A 25,238-nucleotide genomic window follows, 5' to 3' on the forward strand; every position below is an offset into this window, starting at 1 on the left:
AATAACAGTGTAAACAAATCGTATAAATTCCTAAGTACATGTATTGAAATGCGCTTTCTACCTCCATGCTTTATAGCGACGACAAACATGAAACAAACAAACCATGCATGGTTGTGATTACATTTTTAAAACAATCCTTCAATTCCATGTACTAGGCCTTCTTGGTACATTCATTATCAGCCTCAGCAGAAGAATTAAGCCCATGAATAGCGGAAAGTAGAAGAAGCACAGTTGACCCTTTTCCTGATAGATTTCCCGCATGCTTGTGACATAAGTCTTGAAATTTGAAATATCAAATATGAAATAATTATTATTAAATTTATATAATTATATAAAATTATCAAATTTCACAGTCGGGCCTGATTAGTTATGATTTCTGTCAGAACACACGATAATCTAATAATAAAAGAACTTTTATATTAACCTTCAAATCTCAACTTCCATATTACTTTGACGGTTTTTAAGATTAAAATTGACGGTTAAATGGGCACAGTGAATTTGGATGTGTCGTTCGATGATCCGACACAGCCTCGACAATGACCTACTAAGCGCCGAATTCCATTCACTTCATGCCGAGCCAGCTAGTGAGATGGCCGGGAGGATTACAAGGTAAAATCCTGGCTCTGTATAGGATTCAAGAGATGCTGCAAATTGCTCTTTTTGAACACCATGAATCGTCGTGAAGCAAAATATGCTACCTTTGGCTATCGTTATATTAGGGTCTAGGTCTTTTTTTTTAAGGCTAATTATTGCATTCCGCTATAGCTACTGATGTTGTTGGTTCCTGATCCAGTTTCATGACTTGTATCCGGAATAACCGCCTTCTGTTTGTCGGTGATTCTCATCCCCTGTCAGAACAGGATCAAAGATACAGATGCAGAAGGCATCTTCGTCATGGACTTTGACCACGTGACAGTCATGAATATTCATGAGGTAATTGGTGCCGTTCTCGCCGTCTGTTTTCGTCGTGGCATGAACCCACTCGCCACTGGTATCCTGCCACTGGTAGGTTACCTTTCCTGCTATGTAGTACGCACCCTCGATGTGATTCATGTAGCCCAAGCGGGAAGATGTCTTCGGATAAGCCCAGGTGTTGTGAATACCCAGAGGGAAGCCATCTTGTTTGATGAGATATCGCCGGCTGTGGCCGCCTCCCCATTCGATATCCCTGTCAGTGCCAATCACCTCCGACAGACTTCGCACCACTGCAAGCGATCGGTAGGCCACCTGGGTGTCTGGATAGTAGACTACGAACAGACGCATGCCGCCCTCTGCTGACACTGTCAACTCATAGGTGACGTTCGAAGAGAGCGCCACCACAGTGTCAGGGCAAATCTCCCGTTGGTTTTGACCGCCAGCCTCGACGCATTTCCCCTTCCCGCTAATGCAGTAATAGATGTGGACGCTTTGCTCGCTGTCTGGGGATCTCAGCGCAACGGTAGTCTCGGCCGGGATACGCGCTTCATATGACGTGAACTTGGCATAGTCCTTGTCATTGGTGAGTTGGACGCCGGTGAGGGCGCTATTTGGAAGAGTTATTAGGGGTAGATCGGCAGAATGGCTGACTTTCATGATGACTTCACAGTCACACTGCCCCTGCAAGATGGAGCCGACATTATAACTGTTATTCTGTTTCCTTTTTCGTAAGTAACCTGCTGATACCTGCCTAAATGAATGAAATTGATTTTTACTACGTAATACGCCTTACACTGTAACTGCTTAAACAATCAACAAACAAACTCAGAAGTATCACAGAAAAACCGAAAAGATTTCAGCCAATGTTGAGGATTAGGTTGCCAGTGGGGCGTTGTCAGGCCTGGTCAGGCCGATATCAACTAACCAAACTTACCCGTCACCAAAGCCAATTTGACACAATCAAGAAAGAGAAAATATAATTAATTACGTTGTATAATATGAATCTATACTTACCACTTCGAATTCAGATCTTTGTCCCTAGCTGCTGCAAGACACTACAGATTTGTCCAAAACTATAGTCTACATTTTATGCATAAAACAGGTCTGATGGTTGACCTATGATAGAGGTAAGGGTTTAACTTCATCCTCGCAGCGTTATAAGTATTGACATTGTGATAAGTACTTGAACAAATAGGTATAGGCTCGTTGCCATAAAAAAAAATGGTTGGGCCGCCTAGTAGGTGGATAGCCGCGCTTCACCCAATTCAATTCGGGTTTCTCCCACTTAATAGAGAACACGGTGTATTAATATGGTATATATGTACTGAGTATAATCAGATGAAATTAATGAAAATATATACAGTTTCTGAATGAGGCACGTGTTTCATTAATTTTTAAAGGAGAGATCCCACGTGGATATGTATTTGCAGTCAATACAGAGTCAGAATGTTTTCACGTCCCAAACCTTTAAACTTTATGGGGTAAGACGTTGTTGTTGTAAATAAGCGCTATCACCCACAGACAGCCAGCAATCGGGTTTTACTACACCTCATAAATATTCAACAGGCAATCGCGGCATTTCATTTCATTCGTGCAAAAATCTACGAAGGCCGTTATCGCCAAGGCAGGGAGGGTACTAAAAAGACAGTAAGGCTGCTAAATATTTATGATGTGTAGTAAAACAAACGTTTATGTCTGGAAAATAGTTCCCCTCAAACCAAGCTGTAGTTGTATACTATGATCAGCCCGGGTCTTCGCCTCTCATCCAACAACTCGTATGTATAATCGCGTATCTACCACAACAACGTCTTGTCCCAAGACTATTCAAGCACTGGAATATTCTGTGCACTTGCAGAAGAGAACGTTGCAGGGCGGATCCAGGTCTGGATCAAAGGGGTGGGGGGGGGATTCGATCACTGCCCAGAAGGGGCTTAAGCAGGCATTTATTACTGTATTTTTTTGCATTATCGTCCTATTTGACCCCTAATCCCCGGCCCCCGTAGATCCGCCGCATGGGAGCGTAGTTTCTGAGAGTTGATCGGGCACTACTGACACGGATACCCAATACATAAACTAAACTTGAAATCTTTTTGATGTATAACATTTATTCATCGATTGCACTACATTTACCAAACTATTCTTCAACGGGAAATCTGAAGTCGGAAAATTCTAGCGAGATTTCTACATAATAGCACCGCAGCTTCCAATGCAATGCATATTACCCGGTTCTTAATTGATACAGTTCTAATATTATCGGGTCAAAAATTTAAGGGTCCATGAAATGAATTTTGTTGAGAAACACATTTTGTGCTACTTTCTACTATTCTTAAATGTATGAAAACTATTTGACATCCCTTTTTGGTTTATTTATTCAAGAGCGTATTTCTTTCAACGTTTAAAATTGTCTATGTTTTTTTGACAACTGAGAGCGCTTTTGTCATGATGTCATTTCAGGGAGACACTGTTCAGTTTAAGGGTTTTATGTACAAATGTGAACCCAAAAATCTGCTCATTGATAACATTTATGAGAAAGGTTTGCTCATTGGCTTACTGCCATGTACTAACACAACAACGAATCACCTAAGAAAAGAAATATCCAACATTGTGGCAACTTTTGTGCACAAACCAATTGCAACATTGAGGTCTGCTTTTGCTCATGAATATGGAAATTTGCATCAGCATAAAAACCAAAAAGGCACCAAAATACCCTTGAAAACGGCAACATGAAAATAGAAAAAAAATGCTAAATGGGACACAAAGGTTCATTTTCAAGAATTTCATTAACAAATTTACATTTCATGGGCCCTTTAACACCTAGTTCATCTGCGTGACAAGATGCCACCTTCACTGAAATGTGATTATCTAAGCACGCTCATACGTCACAGTGCCACATTCGTTATACGTTTGTGGACATTTTAAATAAATTTGACCTTTACGTCATAATTTCATAGATCGTTAGGCAAATGACGCTTAGGTCGTTCTCAGACTCCATGTGCCTTATTTACGAATCAGCCATATGGAATCGAACGTGAGGTAAAAATCTGAATTTTTTGAACTTGCGAAGGGCTAGGGAAATGAAAGCAAGATAATTTCTAATTAATTCCAGTCAGCTTCAATGAATAATTTAAAATTTGAAATTAAACATTTCCTAATGTTTAAAGCCATATTTCAAAAAACAAAATGACAGTAAAATAAGGCTGCATTGTGCCTGCATAAATAATCTGGCACCATCCCATTCAACAGTTAACAATTAATGAAATACATGCAGGGAACTCGACAAAAATGGCCAACTAGTGAATAAGGTCCATATCTCAGCACGCTCATACGTTATCACGCGGGACACAGCGCCACATTCGTTATACGTTTGTGGACATTTTAAATAAAGTTGACCTTTACGTCATAATTTCATAGATCGTTAGGCAAATGACGCTTTGGTCGTTCTCAGACTCCATAATCCGCCATGAACGATATCGTGGCATTGTTCAGACTTGGCCTGCATCATACATGTCTATTCATCGTTGCTGATTGCTACGCTTTCTGGTACGTTTTAGTGCTGTGAGCAGACACTTCCTTTTGTACGACTCCCACTCGACCTTGTTCTCTAGGTTTTTCTGCAGCTCCTGCTCGTCAGGGTAACATTGCTCCTGTAAGGTTAAAGGTCAGAGTTCATAGGTCAGATATCTTCTACCTTTTCACAGTTTAAAAACAATCACTAGTACATACACCGCCAAGAGCAGAACAATAAGGCCAAAATAAAATAGTTCTGTTTCCTATTGCATGGCATTTGAAAATAAGGTACCTGTAGGTAGGTTGGAAAATATTTCGTTTATGGTAATTTTTTGTGTACGAACATTATGGAGGTGTCTGCGTGTATAGTCAAGGGTAAAGGGTAGTAATTGATGATTTTCTATTTTCCCCCCTCATTTCCCCCCAAACAAAATTAGGGTAGGGGCTGTCAAAAAAAGGATAGGTAAGGTAACCGGAAGTGGAACTATTATTTTTTTGGCCTAAGTGTTTGTGAAATCGTGGTGTGATTCTTCGTATACATATCATAACATACTTATTTTAAGTTAATTAAGTCAATCTTCAAAGTTTGTAATTAAAGAAAAGAATTAATCGTCATTTTCTTAAACGAACGCGGAGGCTTTTATCACGTGCGCGCCATGCTGTTGAATCAGCCGTGGTCATTGAATAAACATTTTTTGTTGTGCACTGTGAATTAAGAAGGTAAGCCCCCATTACAGCAAACTTCACGAGAAATTGGTGTCGAAACGTGCGTAAGACATTAACCAACCCCCTAAAGAGTTAATAAGAGTTAAAACAAACTAACCTCTCTTCGCAAGCGTGTCAGCATTCTGGGCGTGGCATGTTCGCGGTAGAACTTCTTGGACATGAGGATGCATTCTGCTCCATTACTCACAACGGAGAAACTCGGCTGAGCATCAAACAACATGTCGGATAGTCCCTTCGGAACAATGTACAAACAAACAAAACTGTCACCTTCACAAAAGTGATCTTGTACATTTAAATCAGGGGAAATAAATATTCAAACTCGTTCTGCCGTGTGTTGTTTTGTTTTGTTCTGTTGGGGTTTTTCTTAACCATTTTTTTCGAGGTAACCATTTCGTTTGCTGCTGCTGCTGCAAGAAAGTTATAAACATCGTAAATAACATTCTGGAAAAACATTTGCGACAAAATAGTTTTCTAACTATGGGATTAGAAAAGAGATATCGAATACATGAATTAACTTACAAAGTATGATCCCTTGATCAAAGTTTGAACTTGTACCCATACTGCTTCAACGTCATCATCCTTTTCAAAAGGAAACAAAATAACAAATGAGGATTTTCTTTCAAAATTAATTTTAAAGAAAATATGGCAGGGTAGTACCAAGCAAAAAAAAATGAATAGAAGTAAAATAGGGAATTTCGATATAGTTTTATTCCATACACATATTATGCTTAGTGAGGAATTTTTTTTCCACTTGAATTTGAGTTGTTGACATGCACCTCTTTCTTGACGACTTCGTCGACAATTTCGGTTGCTACGGTCTTTCTCTGCCCCACTGGTTCTTGATGTCTTGCCTCTCGCTGTGAATCTGTGGTAGAAGGAGAAGAGAGTCACCTTAAAGCTCTTTTCAAGTGGTAACAATAATTACTGATCCCAATTGGAACAGGACAAGACATGAACGGGTAACACAAAATAAGTTACTCTGCACGCGTTTTTGAAGAAGACTTTATAGTCCTTTGGATGCTCGGCACGGTGTCGTTATTTTCAAACAGGCATATAATTATGTTATTCATTGTACAGTGTGAGTAAAAAAAAATACACTTTTAAAATTGGCCATAGTTTTTTTTCTGTAGTAATATAGATAACATATTTTCATATGTACTTTTAGAGTAACTCTTCCTGCTTCTTCTGGTGATATTTTCACTGGATTGGTTTTCATGCATGACTGCACAGGAGACAATTACAGTGGTCGGGTGAAATCTGACTTGCGCCAACTGGTCAGGGCTGGATAAGAATGAGACAATTTAAAAGAACACAACCATTGTCTTGGTTCTGGTCATGGAATGCATAATCAGTTCAGATTTGTGGATCTTGCTTGCAAAAGTTTCAGTTGGCAAATCTGGATGACCTCCAGGAAAGGATAACTCGTGAAATTGACATTCTCAGACAAGACAGGGAGGTGATTCGCCGTGCTGTTGCAGAAATGATGCGCCGAGCCCAGATGTGCATTGAACGAGATGGTGGTCATGTTGAGGACTAAGATACCGTGGAATTTAATTGCCTTTTTAATTTGATTTAAATGTTTTAAATAAACATAAAGTTTAAAAGCTAATGAAATCCTCTTTTGTCTCTTTGTTAGACAAAGGTTGTGTTCTTTTAAATTGTTTCTTTCTTATCTAGCCCTGACCAGTTGGCGCAAGTCAGATTTCAACCGACCCCTTTAATTGTGTCCTGAGCAGTCATGCATGCAAACTAATCCAGTTGAAATGTCACCAAAAGAAGCAGGAAGAATTACTCTAAAACTACAGAATAAAACTAAGGCCAATTTTAAAAGTGTATAGTTTTTTTGACTCGCACTGTATTGTTCTCTGCTTTTTGGGGTAAGTATAAAATGCATCTAAGTTTAAATGGATGCATATATCTTTCTAAGCGTGCTTCTCAATCACGAAATAAAAATAGTCACAAATGCACTCACTTTCTGTCTGCTCGTTCTCCCTGTTGGTTGGTTGGCCTGATGTAGCCACATACGAAGGAAGTCTCGATAAATGGACCTGCAGGGGCAAAATCCAGACTTTGATAATGTTTTAACAGCACTCACATTTTGAAGGGAAAAAAAAGAATTAGATGTAAACCAATCTGACAATATTTGTCAATGATACCAAGCCTTAAGGCGTATGGACAATGCTAAAACAGGATGAAGTGTATTGCCATCACTAATAATCAATCAATTTCATTTATAACAAAAAAAATACATCAGACAATCAACGACACCTCCATAGACTTTGATATTATAAAATATGCTTAGGTCCAAAAAAACGTTTACACTTTGTCAGAGGCAGATTCCTCCAAATCGGGGAGACATGTTGAGTATAGGCCTATTCCTAGACTACAAGATATTGGTGGTATCTGATGAAAACGGCGTAGAGAATAAAGCTGAAGTTAAAAAATAGCGGTCATTTACAAAAAAGTGGTCGAACACTGGTTTGTCCAAGTCTCTGTCAGGCATGTAGACTTAATTGTAAATTATTGCTGCCAGTTATTTGTGCACGCAGTGCTACTGTGTTATATCATAGACGCGTGGGACGAACTGTTTTTGACCATCGTTCTTTAAACCATTGCCATTTCTTAATTAAGGCTCTATTTTCAGCACTGCATCACCATATCTTAAAATTATTTTTAACATGTCTCCCCAGTTCTGAGGAATCTGCGTCTGAAAAATGCACGCTTTTTTGGACATGAATATCCCGCTCTGTGTACCACTCACAGTTGAGTTTTGTGTGGGCAAAACCGGCCGCCCTGAGCGTTTGTCAATAGTTCTCCTGATGCCCTGGTTGGATTCAACATTTGCATTTCGGCCATTTTGAGCAAGCTGCCCCTCCATCTGCCCATGCGCTGTGCCCTTTGAGACGCTCTGTTGCCCAGGCTGATTGGCTGGTTCCTCCTCGTGAATATTCAGATCTCTCATGAAGTGTTCGAACTCGTCCCGTGTTTTGCGCTGCTGATAGCTTTCTAACGACCCTCCGCGCATGGAGAGGCGTTTCCCCTGCGTGGTTAGGTCCAGTAAACCTGTGCGAGAAATGGCAAGATAGTTAATTATCACTACGGCAAGATAATGTACCAACAAATGTATACACTACTGGGAAAGTTCAATATTTGAATAAAATAAACATGAAAATCAAAAAGAAAATGTAGATCCTTGTAAGAGACCACTGCATGAAACATTACTGAAATCTACACACCCATCCAGAACCGACCCCAGTTTTAAAAGCAATAGTCAGCCTTTCCAATTTTTTTCTCTCAATAATGTCAAAGAACAGTACCACTTACTACAGATTAAGAGTCCAATTTCTTACTCTAAAAACATTGATTTGGCCAAACCCGTCGCTGAGTAAGCGGTGGCGGCGCTACGGGGATTGGGGGGGGGGGGGGGGGATTTGCCCTCTAACTCCCTTCCCCCAAAGTTTTCCCCCACACGTTGTCTACATAGAGATTGAAGTCTGTTTATTTCCTTCGCTGTTCAGAATAAGAAGTATAGTTGAAATTAGAGGGTGAAATTTTGGTTTTGTGCACGCAGTTGGCTAATATAGCATTGTTATTTTGACTGCCTCCCAAAAATATTTCTTGTAACCCGCCCCCCCCCACTTGCCCCCCCCCCCCCCCCCCCCCCATTTTAGAGTCTGGTGCCGCCAATGTGTGTAAGAAAACGTTACCTGTTTGACTCGTTTTCCTCTTTTTCTTCCTCATCTTTTTCTTGGTGTGTAGCAGCTTCATCACTGAGCAACTGCCCTGCGACAGAATGAAACATGACAAATCACATCGCTGTATACATACTAACAATTCCCTGGTCATAATTCACCCAAGAAGCCAGATTCTATTCCGCCTGAATCAGGGGAAAAGATTGACACTTTTTTGGTGCAAAACGATACTTTGTTCCAAGGTTTCCGCATCAAAATCACCCGGAAAATGATCCATAAAATTGCCATTTTGACCCGGAAAAGTGTAAATTTGGACCCTACAAAATATAGGCAAAACAGAACCTGAATTTCGGGTCAATCTGGTCAATCCGATCGGGACTGTTTTCTAGAGTGTACAACAAGCAAACTGTGCCGTTTTGTTCAAAACAAAATCTCTTGATCAAAAACTGATATAGCGTCAGACTTACTGATTTGACCACAAGAATCCAGTCCGATTTCTTGCTGTTCTTCACCAAAACCTCTCCCCTCCTTTGAAAGAGAAAATCAAAATTTTAAACAAGAATCACCAAATATAATCCCTTTGTTCAAGAAATCCTCATGTTCTGGATAATAATGTAGAGTCTAGGAAATCTTACCCCCTCCTTACAAAAGGAAGGGAAAAACAGACAGATGGGCAAGATTGCCGTCCATTTTTCATGTTTTGTTTAAAGATAATTATTCTTTATTTGCGGATGTGTCTGTCGATCATTGACAGTTTCCATTAGGAAGAACTCGACTTACTTGAAATAAGAAAAGACACACTTCTTCGGGTTTTCCGCGAGGAGATGCATGGGCCATCCTTCAAGAAAGGTCAGATTGCTGAAAAAGAGAAAAACCCAAAAATCAACACAATCATTGGCGAGATGCCCTATATAGAGGAAGATGGATGACAATGCTATCCATCATTATTCGGGCAATTATTGTGTTCTCTCAAAACAAACACCGCAGTCGGGACGAACTTTGAGAAAACACGAAACCATCTGAATAAACCGACTTAAGAGGTTCGGGATTCCCCCTCAAATGTTTCCAACTGTAGCTAAGATGAAAGAACCTCTTTTTAAGGGGGGGGGGACTAAATTCGCGTTCGCACATTAAAGACAATGGAATGTTTATTACTATAACATAAACTTACGCATTGTAAAAGAGATGGTACTTTAGTTTAAAGCATAATCCCTTGAGAATTAGCACGAACCCTTTCTTCATTACCCATCAGCCTAAATTTTTAAGAAGCCTGGTAATAAAATGAGTTTTTTTTATAATTACTTCCGGTAAAATAACAATATAGATCTCTTAGTAAAATAACAACACAATATTAGAAAGCGTTTTGACGGGAGGATCCTTTTAAAGAACCACAAATGTCAATTTTTGATAAAAAATATGAAATACTTATTCGCTATACAAAAAAATGCCTATTTTGTTCAAAGTACCACCCAAAGTACAAACGTATAACATCCTTTGACTTCCCAAGAGTGGGGAATAAAAGTGTTTGTACATTTTGAGAATATTTGCCTTACCGAATGAAGTCACTCTGGCTAGGATCAAGAAGCTTTTGCAGCCCGCCAGCCATGAAGATTCTTGTGTAGTCCTATAGGTGCGAATCAAAACGAAATTCCTGTCAATGTACACTAAAGGAGACATATTTCGTCATAAGTTATACCTTATTAGGTAGACAAGGTAGATTAATAATAATAATAATAATAACGGAGTCTTATTATATAGCGCACGTATCTACCAACAATTAGGTACTCAAGGCGCTGGAAATTATGTCAATTATTAAAGAAAGTAGATTAAGGAGATATTTCAATGTCTCCCTTATGTCACACTCCTGTTTAGGGGCAAAATGTTACCTTTGCAAATAGGCTAGATCGATTGCTCGTGGTCCAAAACATATATAAACCAAAATTCGTGATGGTAGGATAATGTAAAATGGGTGTTAGAGGTCATGAAAACTGGGAAGGTTTTGTGCACAACCCTATGGAATGTCTCCCTAAGGGACCATTGTTGGGAATTGAAATGTACACAAACATACCACATCGATCGTGAGCGTTGTATGTCAGCATGAAAGTACAAAACAACGGTACTGTCCGTGCTTTTTCCGGGTGACACACACAGAAAATCACCGGTTTTTTTTTAATTGCTATATTTTCTTTCACTTCAACATTAACTTACTATTTAATGCGACATCAAATGGGAAAATAATACTTTATATAAAGTACGAATAACTTGCAGCCCGACTCTAATTTAAGCGTAATTGTTTTTGTGCACGAGAAGAGCAAAATTAACACAAATAAAAGCCTCTTCAGAGGCTGGACACCATCTTCCCATGGGGGCGCTGTTCAAAACCTATATCATGCATTAATGTTGGACAATAACTACCGCTATTCGCTTTCCACGGACGTTAAAATAAAAAAACACTCGCGAAAAGAAAGGGTTTAGGTGGAAAATACGCATAAAATCGCGGGAAAAGGGACATTATGTTTTTCAAGCTTAGGCCCAAAAAAAAGTCTCCGGTTTCTTGTATGCGTGCGCGTCGCCGTAGCCCTGCGCGTCGGCAAAATGAAAAGGTTTTTTTTTTCAATGAAAGATGATGTCTCAAAACCGCCAAACTCACTGGTTTGACTGGAATCCTGCTGCTGCACAATTTTAACGTGTTTTTGGATGGGGTTATGGTCGAGAATAAGCTTTATGTGGCCTCTCTGTACTCCCATATTTGCACTAAGTTTAGTCGGGCACCATTTGCAGTCATCAGCCGACATTTGAAGCAAAAAAAAAAAAAAAAAAAGCCGCGTCGCCGCACCACTTTTTGGGCAAGCTCCATACCAGAAACCGGAGACTTGTTTTTGGCCTTATCATGGTAACTCATGTGCTGTGCTTTTCTCCGGATGCCAAATTTCCAGTGAGGGACTACTGGGGGCACAAACTTTTTATAGAGGGGCTGTGCCCCTCCCCACGCCCCCCCCCCCCTTCCCCGTAGCTACGCTGCTGCTGACCGCTTTTGTATCTTTCAAAACTTTTGATTGATTTCGATTCCGTGTCTCACCGAAGAGCATTATGTCAGGGCATTCCTATTTATTTCAATGGTTCTCTTATTTGTTGCCTCGGAAGTAGGGTCGGTCGGTCGAACAAAAATGTAAAAATCTGAATAAGAAGAAAATGGCAGTTGTACCCGTATATAGAATGGCTAAATTAAATGATGCCAAGTGCGTACTGTGTCTAGTTTTGTTAATTGAAATGGATTTATCATGAGTTATCACTGAATAAAACAATGAAACCATATTTGGCAAGATTTAGTAGACTTGCATTAGGCCTACATGCACCTAGCAGCTCACTAACGTTTTGTATAATGGCAGCCATGACATACCAGTCATTAAAGGCAACATCCTCTCATCTTCTGGGATTCCACTGGTTGATTCAATAATATACGCCGTACAAAAATATCTGGTATTCATTTTCAATATCTTTTCAAATAACACAAAGCCTGATTTACCTAGAGTCGTTTTTTTTTCTTCATTAGCCCCAAAATAGGGTCGGTCAAAAATGAAAAGGGATGCCCTAATTATATGTTATGTTAAATAACGAGCTCCAAAGAAAAATAGTTCTCATTCCAAACACGAAGTGAGGTGATATATACATGCTCTTTACAAACGAATGATTTTTAGTAGATCTATAGATTGGTTCATGAGTAGCAACCATGGGCGTCACGGGGGGGGGGGGGGGGCAAGGAGGGGCGCTTGCCCCCCCCCCCCCCCGACGAAAAGGGGAATAAAAGGAGAAAAGGAAAGACAAAAGAGGTGTGAAGTCATATTTACTATTAATTTCATACACATTTTAACAAAATGGGCGTGTGCAGGGGTGTCAATGGGGGGGGGTGGGCAAATGTGATCAATTGAGAATATACTAGAGAAAGTACAAGGATTTTTGGGGAAAAATTTGCTTCCCCCTACAAAAAATCCTGGCGACGCCCATGGCAGTATTATCATTAAAAACTGAAACGGCTTCTTTACCTTGGATATAATTCAATGGCTCGGGTAGTCGGGCAATTGTGTTGGATGAAAGGCCATGACAGGAAACTCTTTATTATTTTGAGCAGGAATATTCAATAGCTCTATTCAGACCCAATGAGCGAAATGGCAGCATCTCAGCGGTGTATCGGTACCAAAAAGGACTACAATAGGCTGCCTTGAATAAAAACTGATGAAGATCCAGGTCAATTATATCGCAAACGCAACCCAACGCTACCTAACTCGAATAACGGCCAATGGCGACGATTCACGTATAACTATAATTATGACAATTACAAGTTGCCAATCTCAGAGGTTCAGGGGAGGTTTCCATGGAAACAGCGTCTGTTTGTTTGGAGTGAAATTGTGACGAGGATTAGAGCACCAATGGTGATTTTGTGGCACCGTACCTTACGCTATTTTATCTCCACATCTTTCCTCTTGACGAGGAAAATCTGAACTATACGGGGAGTATTTCTAAGGTGAATTAATTGTTTCATATCAATATTAGCTGTCTTGGCAAACGTTATCTTAATTAAATTTAGTTAGCTACAAGTACATTTTGCATAATTTGAAAAAATACACAAGCTTGGCTGGTCTGGGAAAAAGTCCACATTGTATTAATAGTCAGGTGCCCGGCAGAAGGGCATATGAGCGTTCTGACGCGAAAATCACTTTTCAAGAAAATTGCATTGAAAGGTTCCAATGTACCCCCAGACGTATATCTGAATCCAATGTTCTCCATCCATGATCCAACGCGTATTACAAATCGTACGAATTTTATATTTGTCACACGTGATGACGTCACGTATAAGTTGGCAAAATACATTTATAGTTTTCTCAGAATATTGGATCATTCGACAAATATGATATTTTACTAAAGTAAATCCAAGGGCGGATCCGGGGGGGGGGGTCAAAGGGGGCCATGCCCCCCCCCCCCCAAAAAAAACGAAACCAATTTTTTTTGCTTTATGTGACATCGCAATAAAAAGGCAGGCAATGAGTACACCACCATCTTTTTCTCAAAAAAAACCATTGGTTAAAGTGGTGAGAAATTGCCTCAGATCGCACCACAGAGCATCTAGAATCCCACGCCGTAATTTTTTCGACCCACTTTTTTGGGTGACCAAATTTTTTTTGGCCCCCCAAAAAAAATTGTGTTCTGGATCCACCCTTGAGTAAATCTGGTATTTTGTGCTTCGGAATTTTCCGGATGTAAGTGGCCTACGCGGAGGATTTGCACGTCCTTTTCCTTTTCTTCGGACCATGCCGTTGCATGACGTGAGCCAGATTTTTACATAAAAAAACCTTCCAATTGCGAGCTAAAATCCGAAGGCCCGCATCTGAACAGCCCACCAATTGAAGTGAAGTGCTGTATAGCTGCTTTTGGAGTCATTTAAGCAAAGATTTGAAGACGTCGGGGTGAAAATTTTAGGCAATTCTTTCGATCTATAGATTAGTGTCTGACTCCAGGTTCATGAGAAAGCGAGCAGCAACCATGGGCGTCGAGGGGGGCAAGGAGGGGCGCTTGCCCCCCCCCCCCCCCCCCGCGACGAAAAGGGAAAAAAGGAGGGAAAAAAGAGGTTTGAAGTCATATTTACTATTAATTTCATACACATTTTAACAAAATGGGCGTGTGCAGGGTGTCAATGGGGGGTGGGGTGGGCAAAATGTGATCAATTGAGAATATACTAGAGAAGGTACAAGGATTTTGGGGGAAACATTTGCTTCCCCCCTTCAAAAATCCTGGCGACGCCCATGGCAGTATTATTATTAAAAACCGAAACGGCTTCTTTACCTTGAATATAATTCAATGGCTCGGGTAGTCGGGCAATCGTGTTGGATGAAAGGCCATTACAGGAAACTAACTATTATTTTGAGCAGGAATATTCAATAGCTCTATTCAGACCCAATGAGCGAAATGGCAGCATCTCAGCGGTGTATCGGTACCAAAAAGGACTACAATAGGCTGCCTTGAATAAAAACTGATGAAGATCCAGGTCAATTATATCGCAAACGCAACCCAACGCTACCTAACTCGAATAACGGCCAATGGCAACGATTCACGTATAACTATATTTATGACAATTACAAGTTGCCAATCTCAGAGGTTCAGGGGAGGTTTCCATGGAAACAGCGTCTGTTTGTTTGGAGTGAAATTGTGACGAGGATTAGAGCACCAATGGTGATTTTGTGGCACCGTACCTTGCGTTCTTTTATCTCCACATTCTTTCCACTTGACGAGGAAAATCTGAACTATACGGGGAGTATTTCTAAGGTGAATTAATTGTTTCATATCAATATTAGCTGTCTTGGCAAACGTTATCTTAAATAAATTTAGTTAGCTACAAGTACATTTTGCATAATTTGAAAAATACACAAGCTTGGCTGGTCTGGGAAAAAAGTCCACATTGTATTAATAGTCGGGTGCCCGGCAGAAGGGTATATAATGAGCGTTCTGACGAGAAAATCACTTTTCAAGAAAATTTCATTGAAAGGTTCCAATGTTCCCCCAGACGTATATCTGAATCCAATGTATCCAACGCGTATTATAAATCGTACGAAATTTATATTTGTCACACGTAAGAAGCGCAGTTTTGGGGAAAACTTGCGTTAATTTCCAATGAAAATGCTCACATTTCATTAAAACAGAGGCAGTTTGCTGCATGATCATAGAGCTATATTAAGAGCGCCAACTCCTCATTCTTGCGCGCGGAGACGCTTTGAAGCCGTCCTGGGCACAGACATTTTGTGCGTATTTGTAGAACACAATAAAATTAGATGGATTGAGTTGCAGGATTGTACTTTCGAAATTCACATTCTAAGATCGTGCAGAAGAGTTTTAGCTATCTAACAGTGAGTTGTCACTAACATAATAATGCAGCGCAAATCTTTCGTTGACGGATTGGCTCAAAATTTGATAGTTGAAATAGGTGTAGACAAGGCTAACAACGTTAGATGAAAACATTTTTTTTACTCCGAAAATATGTGTCAGTGTAGCGGCGCCGATGCACATCCATTTTTTTGGTTACAATGCTTGGGCCTACATGACCATGTACAAGTGTACATGTATACACTGTACACGTTTTGACATGTACTTTAATGTATACTGTGCGTACACGCCTCATGTGGACCTATTTCTGCAGGATACCAAGATTAACCCTTGTATCTTGTGCCACCTTCAAAGGTTGTTGCAAGAAATAACAAATTAGTGAATTTGCCTCAGAACTAACGGAGCACAAGTAATCAATCTACTTCTGGTTCGTTAATTTTGTCCGAAGTTTAATTAACCACTCCCCGAATCATAGACTGACCGCGTCGTTCACTGACCAGTTACCATGTCGTTCATGCACAATCCGTCCCCAGGGTGTCGAGCAGTACGCACCCACCACTACCTGCTCTCTCACCCTGGTATTGGATCATTTGCATGTGCAAGATTTTTGAACACTTATGCAAATGAGGAATAGTCTGGTGCCTGCCTGTGCGTTACATTTGCATTCTTTTTTGTATGCGGTGTCTGGGGTAAAAACAGAATTAATTCGTCGCAGCCCGAGCACGACTTGAGTTACGAACACACGATTTTATTTTAATTAAATGTAGGGATCTGGGAATTCCCCTTTAAAAAGTTACGTACGCGCCATAAGCATGACGTCACTGACTCGTGGTTGCTTAGTGCGTTCGGCAACTACATAGTTACAAAAAAAACGTTCTTATAATTTCTCAAACTTTATTCTTACTATTTTATTGGGCATGTATAAGTTGGCAAAATACATTTATAGTTTTCTCATAATATTAGATCAAAATATGATATTTTACTTAAGTAAATCTGGGTTTTTGTGCTTCGGACTTCTCCGGATGTAAGTGGCCTATACGTGCAGGATTTGCACGTCCTTTTCCTTTTCTTCGGACCATGCCGTTGCATGACGTGAGCCAGATTCACATCAAAAACCTTCCAATTGCGAGCTAAAACCCGAAGGCCCGCATCTGAACAGCCCACCAACTGAAGTGAAGTGCTGTATAGCTGCTTTTTGAGTCAATTAAGAAAAGATTTGAAGACGTTGGGGTGAGAATTTTAGGCAATTCTTTCGACACATTTTGTACCGAAATTGTAAACAAACTGAAGATACGTGTACGTGAATTGTACGTATAGTGTGTACGCTGTAACATGCAAACTAATACTCAGCGTCTGCTTTTCTATTTCATTGTACAGGTTTTTTTTTTATATTTCTATTGAAATACTGTATCTCAACTGAGCTTCATCACTCATCAATAAATCAACCAATCAACTAATGACAGAAACCGATGATGATTGTCCATGCTTAGTGACTGCCTCCCATCCTCCTTAACTGGTGGACGAGTCTCCCCCCTCTGAATAGGACATTAAGGCCGACCACTACATAAGCATTTACGATTTACAACATTTACAACATGCAGTATCACATTTCATATTAATATTAACAACTTGGCAATAAGGAAATGAATATTTTCGAGAAGGTGTAGACGGATGATCGCGAAAACACGTCACGTTTTGAATAACAGCACCAAGTACACGATATAAATCCATTTCTAGCCAATTGCGGTATCGAAATCAGGATACAGGAAGAAAGTTTCCTATCCAGGGGTTACTATTGAAAACGTGGTTGGAAATAAAGTAGGCACTGGGGAAGAGGTTGGTTCATGCAGGATTTCATTTGGCCGGCTACACGTTCCTCAGCCAACTGACGTCTGCACGCAGAAGATCGATAAAAAACGCACGTATCAGTCAAGGTTTATGAAATGGAATACAGCAGTAACAATATAGCCCTACGTCTTCTTAACACTTTCACCAACAATTCATTGCAGCGTCAATAGGCAACTAAAGCGATCGAGCCCGCCGTTTAAAAACATGAAGGCCTGGCGTAACGCTTTCGTGATTTTAGTTGTTTTCACTCTTACAAAAATTGCCTGCTACCAACACTGTCCTGTAGGATGGCAGGCTTGGAACCAGTCCTGCTATCTGATAACACCCACACCGATGCTATGGAGAGATGTCCATCCACTGTGTGCTAGCTACGGAGCTCGTATGGCGGTCCCAAGCTCAGACGAAGAGAACCAATTCATGGTCCGGGTTGCATCCAAAATAGACAGCCACTTGTGGATCGATTGCAGTGACGCAAAAGACGAGGGAAGATGGGTATGCTCTGAGGATGAAGTGGCAGGCATGGGCTACCGTAATTGGTTTGAAAATCAACCAAATGATTGGTCACCGCAGATGTCTGGCACTGGAGCAGATTTTGCAGCAGTCGAAAAGCTTGGCCGATGGTCGGACAACGCCGATGAGCTTTTCCACTCAATGTGTGAAATGAAGTGTGGGAAACCATTTCCAAATGCTGCACTTCGTTGCCAAGCTGTGACCAAACAAGATGCTGGCCTGATGAACGCGCCCTACTGCCTGCTGGACCACGCCTACATGGTCACCCAGATCAAGCACCCGATACAATGCTGCATGGCCTGCTACAAGGATCCCAACTGCCGCTCCTTCAACCTCATGTCCGGGAACATGTGCCATCTCAACAATGTCACCATCTCCCAGGTTGATGCTGACAAGTTTGTTACTACCCTGGAGAGTTGTGCCCACTACAGACTTGACTGATTCTCAGCAGTAAGTTGGCACATTGAAGCTTTAATAATGTAGCACACCAAAGCTTTACTTTGAACTAAGACATGTCATTGTAATTGGAAAGTTTTGAGTCGATATTAACCGGAGTCTTTTTTATTGCGCAACTCACAGTTAGAAGAAAACTATAACAGACACAATCATGTACCGTGTCTGTCTAAGGCAAGGAGAAATTAAACACTTCTTAAGTTTGGGGTAATTAGCGGAGGTTTCCACCACCCTTCACGGTCAAGGTCTCACACATCATAATTAAATTGAAGGCTCAGGGCTGTCCACACGTACACAAGAATCCAACACGGGTGTTGGCTTTCTCACTTATTTTCTGACAAACTGAAGCCTAACTGATAATTGGGAGAACGTGTTCAGTGAACACAATTATTGTTATAATGGTTTGTTCAATTTTTTTTAGACACTAGAAAAGATTTTGTGACAAAAGGGACAATTTTAGCTAGTTCGATAGTAATTAAGACTTTAATGAATTTATGAACTTGAAAACCGTACGATCGTGCCCGACTATGATTTAGGCATTTTTTTTTGTTAAAGAGAGGCGAAAAGTAATCCAAACCTTTTTTCAGCGGATTGCAAAAGCCCTAGGCCTATTATATAATACATTGTACAGGTTTTTTCGTTTAAATAAAAAAATAGAAATTGAAATTTCGGTAGGAGAAAAAACATCGCGAAGTTTGAACGGCCAAAAAAATGTGCAGTATTTTTCCAGTATATCGTAGTCTGTGCCGGGGAGGGAGGGGGGTATGACGGGGGATGACCAAAATCTAAACATTTCCCAGCCGTGGAAATTCGAAAAGCGGGGTGGGATGGGGTCGCTGCTCATGATACAGATGCATATGCCTACGCGCCTTAACCTTACAACAAAAAAGCTCACGCACATTAAAAGCTTAAAGGGAATGTATATCATTGGCTTTTGGTGTAATTTTAGAAATGAACTTTTTGGGGGGTTAGTATAATAGATCAAATATTGTCACACTGACACGTTTGAAGTTTCGTGTTCGAAAATGCTGGAAAAACCAAGAAAAACCAAAAATGTTCAAGTAGTCTGGTTCCCTGACTCCACTAAAGATGAAATGGATCAATTTATGGATGCCGGAAAATCGTAAGGTAAGGGAACCAGTCTAGCTGGCCTGCACCCGTTCATAAATATGTAACCAATAGTAAACAAAATTTGGACTAAAAAAAAGATAAATTTGGAGCAGTAGTTGAAAATTAATTAGGTTTTCCAACGGTGGTCGGCCGACCACCGTTGGAAATTTATGCAAAAATACCACTTTTCTTGAAAATGACTTCACACCAGGTGCCATAATTTTACAGGATGCTTTAGACTGTCATTCACCGACATCCTAGAAAGGTATTTCGTAAAAAAATTGGTAGTTATGTTTTTCGATGATCGCAAATGTTGCATATTCTCTTTAAGTTTCTCCATTTTCAGTGCTATTGGATACATTTTAGTATCCAAATTGGCGGCGATTTTGCCGTCAAGGTCTCACATACCACAATGGACCGATCCAGTAAGCACCGCCCCATGGTATTCTGACCAATCACAGCCGTGATTTGTGTCCGACATGCGTGCACAAAAGTCCGACATGCGTGCACGCGCGTATGATGCGCGCGGCAGGAAAATGCAGTGTGGCATTGGAGAGGAGCACGTGTTAATTTGCCCACGTGCGCAGTGGGAGGGGCTTACTGGATCGGTCCATTGAATTGAAGGGACAGAGCTGTCCTCACAATACACAAGAAAACCAACACAACCATACGCCTTTTCACGTATTTCCTGACAAATTAGAGCGTAACGAGTAATTGAAAGAATGTGTTCAGTGGATGCAACGATTTCGATAATGGTTTGCTCATTTCGAATACCACTACGAAGAACCTCGTGAAAAAAGGAACACATTCATTTGGTGCGTTAGAAATTTAGAGTATGAATAATGAATTACATGGTGATATGATACATCACGTCTCTGTTGATACAGTCTCTTAAACCAATCTTTGTAAACAAGAACTGTTTCCATGCCAACTATGGCTCCTCAATCCGAATGTAAGAGATTGCATTTAGAGCTAGCTTTGTACGAGGTGTCTGGGAATTTTCTGAGCACTCGAACATTAAATGTACCAACATAAGGAGATTGAAAGACACACCGCCGATGGGCATTATTCTGTGATCACTGATATCATTCTGTGATCTGGCATTACTAACTCGGAGCGACATCTGAGTTATTGGAAGACGAAAAAGATGCATCTGGAGATGCGAGTTAATCTGTTAAGAGGCTGGCTTGCACCGATGGTCGGGGTACTTGGCAGTGATGCTGGCTGTTCGGTTTGTCCAAAAGGATGGACTTACTATGATCATTCTTGCTACATCACGTTCGTTTCTCCCAAACTCCCTTGGAAGAATGCCTTAGACAGGTGCACTGGACTTGGAGCTCAGCTCTTGGTACTCAACTCTGAGCAAGAAAGACACTTCGTATTAGACTTGGGACGGAATACGTTCAGATTCTGGCTTGGCTGTAGAAAGGTAGACAGGGTGTGGCTGTGCTATGATAACCAGCAGCAGCTTGCGTTGTTCATGAGCTACATGCCGTGGTAAGTAAGGTATCGAGGGTCAACTGTGGTGCAATCAGGAAGGTCATTTGTGAGAAACAGTTTCCAAATGCTGTACTTCACTGCCAAGCTGTGAGCAAGATGCTGGCCTGATGACCACATCCTATTGCCTGCTGGGTCACGCCTACATGTTCACCCAGATCAAGCACCCGATACAAAGATCCCAACTGCCGCTCATTCAACCTGTCAGGGAAGATGTGCCATCTCAACAATGTCATCATCTCCCAGATGGATGCTGACAAGTTTGTGACTACCAGAGAGAGTTGTGCTCACTACAGACTTGACTGATTCTCAGTAATCAGTTGACACTATAGCACATCAATTAATGCTGTACTTTGAATTGATACACGTGTTACGTGATTAGACATTGTTTCAAATGATTAGGTAAGGTGCAGGATTGTGCATTTAAATTCAACTTTTAGGATTATTTACCAGAGTTTTGGAAAGTTTTGAAATCGAGAAATTTTTTTTTCTCCAGTACTTGAGCAGCTCGCATGTAGAAGAAATCTAATTATACACACATTGATGCATCGTGTCTTCGTGGTATTCCAGAGCATCAAGGTGTCTGAGGCAAGGAAAAATGTAACACTGCATTAGTTTGGGATGGGTCAACGTAGTTCCCACCACCATTGACGATCAAGGCCTCACACATCGTAAACAAATTGAAGGGACAGAGTTGTCTACACGTACACAAGAAACCAACACGGGTCTTGGCTTTCTCACTTTTTCCTGACAAAATGAAGCGTAAGGGGGCAATACTGACAGAACGTTTTCTGTGAATACAATGATTGCGATATATGGTTTGTTCATTTTGGATACCACTACAAAGGCCTTCGTGACAACAGGGACAAATTCATCTGCGGCGTTAGTAATTTAGACGTTAATAAATTACTGAACATTAAAAAGGTGTTCAATATGCCTAGGATACATGATGTCAGTGTTAAGGCAGTCTACTGAACCAATCTCCGAAAACACGGGGCTGTTTCCATGCATACTACCACCTCACCCACTCGAAAAGCTGTTGTGGAGAAGATAGCATTTTTTGTGTGAATGCACGAGACATAAGGGAATTTGTTTTAGCACTTATATACTTGTATCAATAAAAGGAGACGAAAGACCGCCGACGGGTATCATTCTGTGATCACTGATATCATTCTGTGATCTGGTTTTACCAACTCGGAGCAACATCTGCTGAGTCATTGGAAGACCAAAAACAAAAATGTATCTGAAGATGCGAGTAAATCTGCTAAGAGGCTGGCTTGCTCTGATGGTCGGGGTACTTGGCAGTGATGCTATCTTTTTTATTTGTCCGAAAGGATGGACATACTATGATCATTCTTGCTACATCACGTTCGTTTCTCCCAAACTCCCTTGGAAGAATGCCTTAGATAGGTGCACTGGACTTGGAGCTCAGCTCTTGGTACTCAACTCTGAGCAAGAGAGACACTTCGTATTAGACTTGGGACGGAATAAGAACAGATTCTGGCTTGGCTGTAGAGAGGTAGACGGGGAGAGGCTGTGCTCGGATGACAACCAACAGCAGCTTGCTTTGTCCAGCGCTACAAAATGCTCAGATATCAATACCAGCATAAATAATATGGATACGGTTCTTTGTAGTGCAAATAGGCGGTTCGTATGCGAGAAACAATTACCAAATCCTGCACCTCGTTGCCAAGCTGTGACCAAGCAAGATGCTGGCCTGATGACCGCGCCCTACTGCCTGCTGGACCACGCCTACATGGTCACCCGGATCAAGCACCCGATACAGTGCTGCATGGCCTGCTACAAAGATCCCAACTGCCGCTCCTTCAACCTGTCAGGGAAGATGTGCCATCTCAACAATGTCATCATCTCCCAGATGGATGCTGACAAGTTTGTGACTACCGGAGAGAGCTGTGCCTACTACAGGCTTAACTGATTCTCAGCAGCAGAGGTTGACATCGTATATACCGACAACTAAGAGGTATGTTTGAAGAACACCCCGAATCATTATCAAATTTGTAATATTGAGAAACGTCAATCACAACAAAGGATCACCAACACTTACACATGAAAATGAAACAATTGTATAATCGATTTCCTTTTTGCATCTCTTTATCAACTCTGCCATTGCTTCTTCTGTCTGTGCATCAATGGTCCAAGGTTGACAGTTCTGGTTTCGCCTTAAGATGCATTCCCCGTGCTATTTTCGAGTTTCTACTCGAGAAATAAATATTTTTCAATATTTTTTTTCCTAGCAACTTCAACAGTTATCAACTGACCTTAAGTTATTTATTTCTTCACAAAATTGGAATTATTGGGCTATTGGTTGACAGAGAATAATTCGGCTCTCGCAGGGCGGGTTATTTGTGCACAGAATGAAAGTCCTTTTTCTGAGGATTGCAGACGCCCATATTTGGAATAAAGTAGGGTTTTTTTTCGTTAAAACAAGACATACAGATTAAAAGGTGTTAGGGACAACAATCCATTTTTAAGAGGATGGAATAGGCCTATACATCTTTAAAATCTTGATGTGCAATTAAATTTCTACGTCTTTCTTTTAAATAGAAATCTCACAATATATCATACACCGAAGATACATCAGTGACGTAATAACGTTTTATTCATATTTTGATTTTGTTATACTGACAAAAATAATACTGCAGTGAGCATAAGCTATTCTCTTTATTTGTAGGTTCTGGAAAATATTGATTGAATAACTGTGGTGGAAAGTATCAGAGGGGGGAGTCAATACTTTGGAATAGCCAATTTAGTGTCGTCCCCCTTCTTTTCTCTGGAAAATTTCATGACCGAATTCACGATAAGGTTTAAGTCAGTGCTGTGACTTGGTGAATTTAATAATCTCCACGGAGCGAAGAACGCCAAGAGACAAAGAGTTCTATCTGAAGCATCACTAATGTGTAATCAATTTCACAACTGGCCAAAGTGTGTGCAAGATGTCTCTGTCTCAGTGAAAATGTCGCGTGTTGGTATTCCTGAGTCTCACCGAAGAGCTGATGTAACAAGAAATTAGTTGCTCATCTGAAACACTTGTTTTTATTGTGGTCCATGATTTAGTGTGTCACATAAATAAGTGAAGTATAAGCAACATTTTTTGATTTTGTTATCTGATGAGAAAAATCAAGTCTGCAGTACTTATCAGAATTGATGTAGGTCAACCGTAATCAGCGGCGGTTTCCGCCACCATGGTCAAGGTCTCACATACCACAACTGAATTGAAGGGACTGAGCTGTCCACACGTCCACAAAAAAACTAACACGACTGATGGTTTACTCTCTTATTTCCTGACAACTTGCAGCGTAACGAGTAATGTACCGTGTTCAGTGAATACAATGATTGTTATATTAGTTTGTTTTGAGTTTTGGACACCACTACGAAGGCCTTCGTGACAAAATTAACTAGTTCATTTGGTGCGTTATTAATTAAGACTTTAATGAATCGATGTACTAGAAACGGGGCGCCTAGGACACGTCACGTCACTGTCTATATTGCAGTCTTCTGAACCAATAGTTGTTAGTAGAGAGCTGTTTCCATGCCAACTACACGTCACCCACTCGGAAAGCTGCTTTAAAGATTGCTTTTTATAGAGCAAGCTTGGTCCATGTACGAGGCATTAGGGAATTTTCTTAGCACTTATAACGTACCAATACAAGACGACGAACAGACGTCCTTCAACGGCGTGTCATTCTGTGATCATTAATATCTTTATGTGATCAGGCATCACTGATTTGGAGCAATATTTGACGAATTGGAAGACCAACAATGCATCTGGAAATGCAAAGCATTCTGTACGGATGTTTGCTCGCTCTGACAGTCAGTGTGCTCAGCACAAATGCCATTTGCCCGCGAGGATGGACACACTACCGTCAGTCTTGTTACCTCAAGTTCGGTTCTACCAAGATCCCTTGGACCGATGCCTTAGATAAGTGTACTGGGCTAGGAGCTCAGCTCCTGGTTCTCAACTCTGAGCAAGAGAGACAGTTCATTAGAGACTGGACAGGGAAAAGGTTTTTTAGCTGGCTTGGCTGTAGGAAGATTAACGGGGTAAACGAGTGGGTGTGCCCTGATGATAACCAACATCAGCTTGCA

At 40.8% G+C, this 25,238-nt stretch overlaps 2 protein-coding genes across 2 annotated transcripts; both read right to left on the reverse strand.

The window, feature by feature from the left end:
• Positions 1 to 19: 19 nt before the first annotated feature.
• On the reverse strand, positions 20 to 2,075 carry LOC119737053. The gene is made up of 2 exons (XM_038211126.1): positions 1,930 to 2,075; positions 20 to 1,596 (listed from the first exon to the last, which is right to left on the reverse strand). Exon 2 carries the CDS (start codon positions 1,570 to 1,572, stop codon positions 796 to 798), a length of 777 nt encoding a protein of 258 aa, XP_038067054.1. The 5' UTR covers positions 1,573 to 1,596; positions 1,930 to 2,075; the 3' UTR covers positions 20 to 795.
• Positions 2,076 to 4,147: 2,072 nt separating this feature from the next.
• On the reverse strand, positions 4,148 to 10,458 carry LOC119738140. The gene is made up of 10 exons (XM_038212884.1): positions 10,394 to 10,458; positions 9,621 to 9,698; positions 9,308 to 9,368; positions 8,856 to 8,931; positions 7,910 to 8,211; positions 7,121 to 7,196; positions 5,925 to 6,013; positions 5,668 to 5,727; positions 5,246 to 5,380; positions 4,148 to 4,559 (listed from the first exon to the last, which is right to left on the reverse strand). The coding sequence occupies exons 1-10, from the start codon at positions 10,444 to 10,446 to the stop codon at positions 4,428 to 4,430; spliced, it is 1,062 nt and encodes a 353-aa protein (XP_038068812.1). The 5' UTR covers positions 10,447 to 10,458; the 3' UTR covers positions 4,148 to 4,427.
• Between the last annotated feature and the right edge of the window lie 14,780 nt (positions 10,459 to 25,238).

The sequence above is a fragment of the Patiria miniata genome, unplaced genomic scaffold (assembly GCF_015706575.1).
Source record: "Patiria miniata isolate m_02_andy unplaced genomic scaffold, ASM1570657v1 HiC_scaffold_3, whole genome shotgun sequence".
Lineage (NCBI taxonomy): Eukaryota > Metazoa > Echinodermata > Asteroidea > Valvatida > Asterinidae > Patiria > Patiria miniata.